This window comes from Myzus persicae, unplaced genomic scaffold, assembly GCF_001856785.1.
Source record: "Myzus persicae strain clone G006 unplaced genomic scaffold, MPER_G0061.0, whole genome shotgun sequence".
Lineage (NCBI taxonomy): Eukaryota > Metazoa > Arthropoda > Insecta > Hemiptera > Aphididae > Myzus > Myzus persicae.
The window spans coordinates 7,457-17,486 of NW_019104130.1; the positions used below are offsets into that span (position 1 = coordinate 7,457).

The window sequence follows — 10,030 nt, forward strand, 5'->3', positions numbered from 1 at the left end:
CTGAAACTGAAACTCGGAGGAACATGGAAACGAGCCTGGTTAAAGTGGTTGTACCTATACGTATATTAAAACCCGAGTTACAGTCACGGGTGTCGCAATACCGTAATCACCGAATTCGGCCAAACGGTCTAGACTCGTTGGCTTGGTATTATGTATCTTTAAGTTATTTAATACAGCCATGATTTAAGATATAGGTGTATTAAAATATTAAATCATGACTAAATAAAATAATAATACTATAATGATGTTTGCAAATAAATTAATTCATCCCGCCAAACAGGATTTCAAATTGTGGGAAAGGGCGACGCCTTTTTACAAATGATAACGATGTAAACATTAACAGCTGTTATTTTTGTTGCACCCTTAAGTATTGATTTTTGACGGAACTCGGATTGCCGTCGCAGACTCGCGGCGTCAGACCGTGTTATTCAGCCATATATTATACACCTAGTTATATTTTTTTAGTTTGTGGTACAGCAGAACAGATGAAACAGATTTAATCCAATCTTTATCTGTAGTGGTACAGCCCAAAGTAATTACTTTATGGTACACCCCATCCATATATTTAATCAACTATTGTTTTTGTGTTGTCGATCATTTGTCATCGCGGAAACGGACTCCGTAGATATCATACAGCGACGTCGGCCAAATCAATGATTATAATTATAATAAAGTAATAGAACACTTTTAACTTATGACTTTTCTCACTTTTAAAATTAAAATTGAATGCCGATTTGTTCATTTTGATGATTAAGTACCTACTATCGATATCAGTTTTCGTCTTAGTTAAATTAATCAATTAATTAAAATTAAAATAATACATTTATAATAATATTATACCACTTAACCATGACTGAACATTTCGTTTCATTTCACATTCGCTGTAAAAAAGAATTATTTGAAATGAAAATAAAACCTCCAATAGATTTACCTGGATTCGTTGAAAGCCTGGTAAGTAAATAAATCAATACTTTTATTCAAAATTATATTATTAACCGAAGATTTATTTTACTAATTCATATTGATTTCAATCTAATTAATCTACCTTTGATTTTAATTATTTTATAGAAAAATGAATTAAAATTGGATGAAATAGACGATATCGTCGTATTATTTCCAGTAGCTGATGGAAAGATGGTGAGATAAATCTAATATTATAGGGGTCGACAATTAGTATCTAAGGGGCAAGGATGGGCTACAACTCGTTGGCGCACATATTTTCACTATGGCTGTAACAGGCTTAGGACTTAATGCTTCAAACTTAAAAATTAAAATAATGTGTGGGGGAATAAAAAATGTTACATGACACAAGCGAGTACGCTAGGCACACATACAAGGAAGAATTTTTAGCAAGTTATAATATAATATAATAACACCTTAATAAAATCTTGAATTTTTTGTGTATAAAAATATTCCTGAGAATGTGCATGCATGAAATTTTCACTGAATGTTTATACCTACTTGCATTGTCAGAACATATTACAATTTTAAAAATATTTTTGGGGTCAATTTATTTAAATCTCTCTATGATTTGGATTTGGACCACAGACCTCCTATGACATGGCCTTTTACCCCAGTTCTAAATTATTTACCGTTAGTTAAAATAACATATTATATAAAGGTATTTAATTTATTTTTACTTGGAAATTGGCATAGGTAAATCCCACTTATATTTTGTATTCAAGTGTATAAAGTAAAAAATATTTTTATAGATGGAAATACAATCAGATGATGACTTTGAATTTTTTAAGGTAAAGTTCATAAAATAATATTATATAATATGATTAATATTAGGATTATAATTATAACTACGTTTAAATCGTTGCTATTCATTTTTAATTATAATTTTGTGGTAAATGAAACTAATCGTTGAAATGTTCTCATATTTTAAGTTTAAAAAGAATGAAACTATTTATACATGTTCTGCAACTTTAAATACTGCTTTGACACATGAAATAGATTGATATAAATGTAGCTCAGTAAATTATAACTGAAGATGTAAATAATTTTAAATTGTAAAAGTTAAAAATATTGTTGTATATTCTGATAATTTAATAGCATTTCCACCTACACATGTTGCCCTGTTATACAAATGTACAACAGTATATTTGCAACTAATTTTGTGTCTTGAGCTTTAATATAAGAGTGAATTTACTTTATTAACTATTATTAAACTTAGTATAAGATAATTACCTATCTGGGTTCATACATTAGTCTTAAAATATTTCAATTACTTTCAATAAAAGCTAATTAAGTATTCGGATTTTATCAACTTTAGACAGTCATTTTTCAATGTTTATAGGATCAAATACTTTCTTATTTATCTATTTATATTATTTTATCTATAGAATAACAAAATAATCTACGATGCTGAAGAGGAACAAATTTGTTGCAATGTAGAACTTGTGGTAATTATTGTTCATAGACTGCCAGATGACCCAAATGCTAAATTTCAAGTAATATAAAATGTATTTATAACTTAGAAAAATACTAATTATAGTTTGAATTTCAGATTTTATCAAATAGATTGGACCAGTTAACATCTCAAGTTGATAAATTATCAGATATATTTAACAAAAAAATGAATGAAGATAATTCTAGTGTTGTTGCAGCTATATTTAGGTATTTAAATAAAAAGATTTAGTTATAGTATTTAAATAGTGTACTCTTTAATGTTTAATATACCTAAATATTTAAAGGTCAATTTTGGCTGAGAACTCAGAGATAGATTTGGGAAACAAATTAAAGAAAAAATCTCCAGGTATAATAAGTTAAAAAAGTTAAAGAGATATAAATTTCAAAATTTAAAATGAACAAAATGTTTTAAAATGCTTATATTAATTTAGGCGAACCAAGTAAGCTCAACTCATCAAACTTGAAACCCGAAAATGGTCAACACAAAAAAAAAACAAAGAAGGGTAAGGAAAAGTCGTCGTCAACATCTACTTTTGAAACAAGTTATATTAAGTATAAATATAATTGCCTCAATAATAAATATAATCAAAAAAAATATTTTATTCAATATTACAGATCTCGTCAACCTTGATTGAACACTTTGGAAAATTGGATATACTCACACACCATTATTCTGCAAAAACTGATATTTTATTAACAATGTTATCAGCAGAAAGATACACAAACACTATACAGAATATCATAGTACTAAAGAAATTTGATAAAAAATTTATAAAAGTTTCAAACTACTTAAAATTAATGCTTAAAAATATTTCTTGAAATTGAAATAATTTTTGAAAAAAGGTATATTATAAATTATAATATCATTATAATATACTTATAAGTTATTATTCTATGTCAATACTATTATTTTTTTTTTTTTTCATACTAAATCAAAATATATTTCACTGATATATTGAATAACTCTCAGTGGCTTTAAGTTGAATATCATAATTTAAATTTTTATTTGAAAGTCAGTCAAAAAAAGAATTTTTTGACATTCTTATTTAAGAAAATCTAATTTAAACAACAATTACTTAAATATTCAATTAACTTACTAATAATTATTTACCCATTTATTAAACTATAATCCATATTATATATTAAGATAGTTCACCAATCACCAAGTAAGCTAACACCCATTTTAGATTCTGAGCTGACTCGCTCTTTACCTTTTTACATATAGACATGCAACATGATGTGCACAAAAAATGTTTTTATACCAATAGTTTTAAAGAAACTCTCATACTTAGTATATAATATATGCATACAATTTACGTATAAGATGTTAAAATTAAAAAATTATGCATTTTTATACTCTAAAAAAGTTATCAGACAAAAGAAACACACACACACACACACATCATTGTAAAAGGTAGTCACTCAGAATCTAAAATGAAAAATTAATTGTAAATTGTAAAGTAACCTTTTTTTATATATATTTTGGTCCATTATTATTTTATAATTAATCTTATATTTAAATCACACCAACTTAGAAATTATAATCAATCAATAATTTAAAACCACACATGCTTACCCCTTTCTCATCACAGCAATAAAGTAAAGTAATAAGTACCATCTCAAGTACTTCTTCAACATAAGTTTAACTTTAAAAAGATGTGAAAAAATTATAGATTGTATTATGTATATTATGTTTGACTGTACTACATTTTTGCAAAATAATATACTAAAATAGACTAAACCATGATTGTATCGATGTGTCATTATTTGCATGTATTTGCAAACCATTTATTGATAAAAGTTCATATTGAATTTTAATTATTTTTTAAATTAGAAGTAAAATTCAATTGTTGTACATCATTAATATGTGCTTACTTGTAGTAGCTAATTTTTGTAATAACCATTTGGCATTAACCATGACAGTTCATTATAATTACTAGTAAGTATTAACTGCATGATAAATGATAATTCAGATTCAGAGTAGTTGTAGTAGAACGTTAATCATCAATCGTAATGCATTTTAATATTTGTGGTAAACACTGCAACCCGAAACTATCAGCCACCGAACATAGCGCCAATCAACATTACAATATTAACCAATGCCTTTTTACTCGCTGACAGTAAATAGTGATACTTATTAGTTATATAGTTATATAGGCAATATACACAATAGATTTCATCCAAAAATGACAGCCGGATAGCATACATCACTATTAGACTATCTAGCTACACTATATTAACATAGGTACAATTTCAGTTTTTGACTTGGAGAGGCTATATAATATTTAAATGAAACATACTTGTGGGTGGCCTTTACTGCTTATAACATGATAATTTTTTTTCTCACCTACTTTCCTACAGTTGATGTACATACAATAATACATCTAACTATTATTAAAATGAAAATAGTTTTATTAAAACAAATTACGACTTTTAGGTATTTATTTATATATTTTAATTGATAGTAATTAAATTGTATTGTAACCATCGAAATTGGAAATGTATAAAAAAACAACACTATGCTATCGAGTACCTATCGACTATATACTAAGCAAATTAAAATTTTATCACTTGACACTTATCAGTAATATAATATATGTAATAATATATTGTAATTTATTACTAATTTGTAATACTATTATAATTTATAAACCTACGCCCGCATATTATGCCTTATCCGTCTTTCAAATGTAAGACACAGGAAAAACAGTTTCGCGAGGGAAAGAACCGAGAAAGCTTCAGTTATCAACTTATACCTAACCAAGAAACCAAATTTTAAGCATCAATAGAAGCGAACCTTAACTGTGTCGTAGAGTTTTAATTTTTACGAAAATACCAGTTAGTATATCAAGAGTTATTTAAGTTTGGAAAACGTAATAATATCAGATTTTTAAAAGTATTATAACTTGTTTCTTATCAACGATATCAAACATCTACGAGTCTACGACACGGAAAATGTTATATATATATATCTTCTATGTTGTATGAGCCTTTGATGTCCCTACCAGGACTACATACGTGAGTGGTTCTATCCCGCGCAAACAAGTTTTTGCCATGTTGTACATTTGTGAGACAGAGACAACGCGTGCGGGCGAAGAGTCCTCTTAATTAGGCTGGGACTATACACGGCGGAGTTTTCCGACGGACGAGCTATACAGAACGGATCCGTCGAGCGTTTTTATTACTTCGGCGTTCGTCCGCCAAAACGCAAGCCGACCGGCGTTTTCCGCCGCGGATGAAAATGCGGCGTATTACATCTGTCGTCTATAACTACTCCGATATAAATTAATACGTTTGGAATTTGACGGAAAACGCCGCGGAATCCGCCGTGCATAGCCCCAGCCTCATTGTCGTCGGTCATCAGCACATAACGTCACTGCGTCAACGACTCGGCGCCGACTACTATAGCAGCAGTCTGGTGGCGTTAATAAGTGACAGTCGCAGCTTTTTGCAAAGATTCGTCAAGTACCTATCAGTAACAGACAACAGTGCCCATAAATTAATGGTCGGCGCTTACTACACCGACACTTTCCGACAGTTAACGGGGACGAGATGGAGTGAGCGAAAAAACTCCGGAACGTCCCAAAGGCTCTTTCTCTCTCGGCTCCGTCAATGTCTAGGTATATTCCCAAAGGCGTAGTTCTTTCTCCCTCGTCCACTAGTTTCTCTCTTTCTCAGCGCTGTGCCGCCGTCCACTGTAGTTTATAGGCACAGCCGATACAGATAATACATTATATTGCTGACTAGTGATAACAGCCGATGCCGAAAAAATGTATTGTTTGTGCTCTTTGTATGATGTTATCAACCTACAAACCTAATTTATCAATTATAGGCGGACTTAAGAAAATACCAAAGCCCACAACCTTTATGTTGAAACAGTGGCTTCGCCCGTCCTGCTTGGCAATGTATAGTAGTTAGCCATCAAGTTTATTATCAGCTATACCTGTGGTTGAGGCCAAATTATACGTGTATCAACGATCAGTCTATACACGTATATATATTATGTATTTAATCGTATTATACAATAATGTAAAAACGGCCTCAATTTGTTATCACTTCACGACTGCAAAAATATAGTGACCTCAATCTATGATGACGTCGCATCCATAGACATATAATATAATTAAATATGTAATATAATATAATATTTAACATATAATAATAAAATCTATTATAATATGGCTATGGTCCCATCCATCTTTTTATTATCTATGCATAATCTATTGGCACCGGGCCGTTATCAAAAACATCGAAATACTGTATTTCAATTTGAATTTGCGGATTATCCCATAGACCTAAAACTAACTACTAAATACTAACTTACTAACTAACGTGTCGAAAAGATTCTTTATTCTTCTTTTAGTTAACAATTAATTTTATTGAAATTAATATCTTTTTACATTTTTTGTATCAGATTGTCATCCTTACCTTAGGGTGAACCAAATTTAATTGAAACCATCTGTAATTCGTCACTTGAAGAATCAGTAGATAATTTGTAAATTCGGTCTCAGAAATATTTTTTTATTTTCATTTTCAGAATTAATATTTTAAAATATAAGTTATAAAGTATAAAAAATTACAAAAATTAAAATGCAATTATAACTGACTATGTGATAAGGCAACCTGTGTTAATGTGATACTGATGAGTAAAAGTATTGCGCTGATAAGCGTTGTCTTAAGACGCTCGTGTCCGCGTCTACAAAGCCACCGAGATCATAGACTCCTGTAGAACACTCATAGTTTTATTTTTTGTTTCAAAACTTAAATCTTTAGTCCGCGTCTTGAAGTACCAGTTATTTCCATGGCCAAGTCTAGAAATGGCCTGACTGCCGTTGGCCTGTCGGTTTTGGGAGCGTTTTTGGTCCTGTTGGCGTTTATGACGAAGAGCTGGTTGGTTACGGATGGGAAATTAAAGCACCCGAAATTCGAAAGGATCGGTTAGTATAACGCGCACGGATATTATACACTTTAATATTTTTGAACATTGAGCGAATTCCAAATGCTTAGAAAATAATTAACTGTTCTCCGGAAAGAATACAACACTGTGCATTTTATTGTAATCAGATTTTTGTATCTCGAACTAAATGTTGTGTTTTCTCATCTAGATCGGTAGTACCTTCTACCTCTGCTTAATTATAATAATTTTCATTCCCTTGATACTTAATGACTGACATCAACATCTCAAATTTTTTTTTTTAATTGTTAAAATGGTATAAACATAATTTTTTTTTAAAAATAATCTGCAAGTAGGTTTCTAGGTTAATTAAGCATTGTGATAATAATACTATCCAAGTTTGCTGGTTTTTTTTATTAGTATTAATAAAACTGCATTTTAATGAAATATTGATGAATAATGATAGTTTCAAGTTACTGAAATCAATAATGTTAAGTTATTTTTACACTAACTATGAACAAAAGTGAATGAAATAAGGTGTTTATTTACAATGTGTTAAACTATTTTCTCATCCACAGGTTTATGGGTAGTATGTTTTAAAGAATTTGAGGACTCTCATCATTGGTACGACACAAAATTCCATAGTTGTTGGTGGGTGTTCGAAGAAGAATATTATATTATCTACGATGTTTTATTCAAAGGTTTGTTTGTAAATTTGTTTTTTATTTTACATTTCATCCATACTAAATAAAGTTTTATATTTTTTTTTGTGAGAAACATTTTAATTAGTACAATTTTTTTTCTTAGGTTTTTATATTGCTACTCAGTTTTGGTTTTCAACTTGTGTTCTTTTAACAGTGTTTGGTTTATTCTACTCTATACTTTATATGTATCTAAATAGAGCTTATGAACGTTATGTTAAAATTCTATTCACAGCTGGAATACTTTACATAGCTGCAGGTAAGACATTGTGTTATGTTGTCTTATATATATATTGTATAACATACCTCATAATTGATTAAAAAATATTATTTTCAGCTGTATGCAGTACCATTGCTCTGATAATATTTGGAATCGATGGAGACAGTAGAGTATGGATGCCAGATTGGGAACACAATGACATAGGATGGAGCTATGGAGTAGGAGTGGCAGGAACTATTGCCCTTTACTGCAGTGGAGTATTATATATAATAGAGGGACGGGTACATAAAATTAAACGTCAAAAAAAGGCTACTCAAAGAGCCAATTACAACTGTGATGCAGATGACATAAAACAATTGTCTCACACCGACATATAAATATTCAAATTTTTATTCTCAAATCTCTATCAGCAAATTCTTTACTTTTTCATTAATTTATTCTTAATGCAGTGGCGGTTCTTGCATATGGCAGGGTGGGCAGCTGTCCGTACCAAAATTTCTGATGCCCCTTATTGAAAAATGTAATAATGTAATTACTGCTAATATTTTTAAGTACTTGTGGAGGCAATAAACACAAATATTTTACTAAGAAATTTGGTCATTTATGTAATTATTGACATACTAATAAATTAATTATAAATTTTTCTTTGAATTTAATGTGCAATTGATATTGGATAGGTATATACAACCTGTGAACACAAAAATCTTAAGTATTTAATTTAAAATCTATGAATTTCATCATAATTATTAATTATTAAATGAGCAATAATTGATTTTTAATTTTTCTTATGACTAAAAATAAAAGGTTATTGAGAATTTGTGGAAAAAAATTTGTAGGGTAATTAATGTATATTTTTTTTATAGCTAGAATAACAATAATCCGTCCATTTAATTCTAAGTTATTTTAGTAGCTATTGCTACACACTTTGCGCAAAATATTCAACACAACTTTTACATTTTTGTAATTCATAATAAGTCACTATGAATTTTTATACTTATCTGTTAAGTGGGTCTTAAATTTTTGTGAACTAAAATTGTAATACGTTCAAAATAAATTCTCCCTAATTATTGCATAATTATTGTTTGTATAAAGGTTTAAGTTGTTCTGTTTAAAAACTCCTCACAATTAGATTGTATGATTGCTTTAAAATTACACCATGCCATTTGTTTAGTACAGTAGTACAGTAGTTGAGTAAAGTAATTCTTTGAATTAATAAATATACTCCTTTTTTTATGATATATAATGTAGATGTTTAATTAATGTTCTAAACTAGTAAATTTGTGTTTAAAAGAAAATATAAAACTAGAGTTCACTTGACATGTGATATTCAATTTTCTTGCTTTATATAAACAATAATTAACAAGTTATTTAATTTTTTTTTGCAAAATTGAACAATGTAATATTTTTTTAAGCTTTTCTATGTTATTGATTTGTTTTTTATGTATAAATTCAATAATTATGAATTCATACTTGCCATACCAAGAGTACATATCATTTACATTATTATTATTTATACTGCTTTTTTAAAACCTTTTAATTTGTATTTTTAAAACATTCAACCTGAATTGATAACAAATAAACATTTAATACATTTATAATCAATACGACTTTTGATTGGGTTTCATCTGTGTTTGACTTGTGTGTGTGTAAATAACTACTTGTTGAACTTATGTTCATGAGAGTACTCCCAAGACCATTCATACCTACATGTAGAAAATAAGCACTTAACAATAGATTTATAAATACACTATATTATACATTTATACATAAATATATATATTATAATATATGCTTCACTCT

The 10,030-nt window shown here is 28.9% G+C and overlaps 2 protein-coding genes across 5 annotated transcripts; both read left to right on the forward strand.

The window, feature by feature from the left end:
* Positions 1-267: 267 nt before the first annotated feature.
* Positions 268-3,226, forward strand: LOC111039048. Of its 4 annotated transcripts, none has more exons than XM_022322327.1 (8): positions 268-951; positions 1,069-1,137; positions 1,713-1,751; positions 2,349-2,456; positions 2,513-2,622; positions 2,700-2,761; positions 2,847-2,967; positions 3,031-3,226. In XM_022322327.1, the coding sequence occupies exons 1-8, from the start codon at positions 850-852 to the stop codon at positions 3,044-3,046; spliced, it is 627 nt and encodes a 208-aa protein (XP_022178019.1). In that variant the 5' UTR covers positions 268-849; the 3' UTR covers positions 3,047-3,226. The 4 variants fall into 4 exon arrangements, with proteins under 4 accessions (XP_022178019.1, XP_022178020.1, XP_022178021.1 ...); XM_022322328.1 differs by having other exon boundaries at positions 2,847-2,957; XM_022322330.1 differs by having other exon boundaries at positions 273-951; positions 2,847-2,918.
* A 2,950-nt stretch (positions 3,227-6,176) lies between these two features.
* Positions 6,177-9,779, forward strand: LOC111039049. The gene is made up of 4 exons (XM_022322331.1): positions 6,177-7,352; positions 7,888-8,010; positions 8,117-8,269; positions 8,348-9,779. Exons 1-4 carry the CDS (start codon positions 7,217-7,219, stop codon positions 8,605-8,607), a joined length of 672 nt encoding a protein of 223 aa, XP_022178023.1. The 5' UTR covers positions 6,177-7,216; the 3' UTR covers positions 8,608-9,779.
* Positions 9,780-10,030: the final 251 nt, after the last annotated feature.

Excerpts from the sequence above, each read along its gene's own strand:
- LOC111039048 (XM_022322327.1), top strand. The coding sequence starts at position 850 with ATGACTGAACATTTCGTTTCATTTCACATTCGCTGTAAAAAAGAATTA. Across the intron at positions 952-1,068 it reads CTGGATTCGTTGAAAGCCTG|AAAAATGAATTAAAATTGGA; the intron begins GTAAGTAAATAA and ends ATTATTTTATAG. Across the intron at positions 2,623-2,699 it reads GTTGTTGCAGCTATATTTAG|GTCAATTTTGGCTGAGAACT; the intron begins GTATTTAAATAA and ends AAATATTTAAAG.
- LOC111039049 (XM_022322331.1), top strand. The coding sequence starts at position 7,217 with ATGGCCAAGTCTAGAAATGGCCTGACTGCCGTTGGCCTGTCGGTTTTG. Across the intron at positions 8,011-8,116 it reads CTACGATGTTTTATTCAAAG|GTTTTTATATTGCTACTCAG; the intron begins GTTTGTTTGTAA and ends TTTTTTTCTTAG. Across the intron at positions 8,270-8,347 it reads AATACTTTACATAGCTGCAG|CTGTATGCAGTACCATTGCT; the intron begins GTAAGACATTGT and ends TATTATTTTCAG.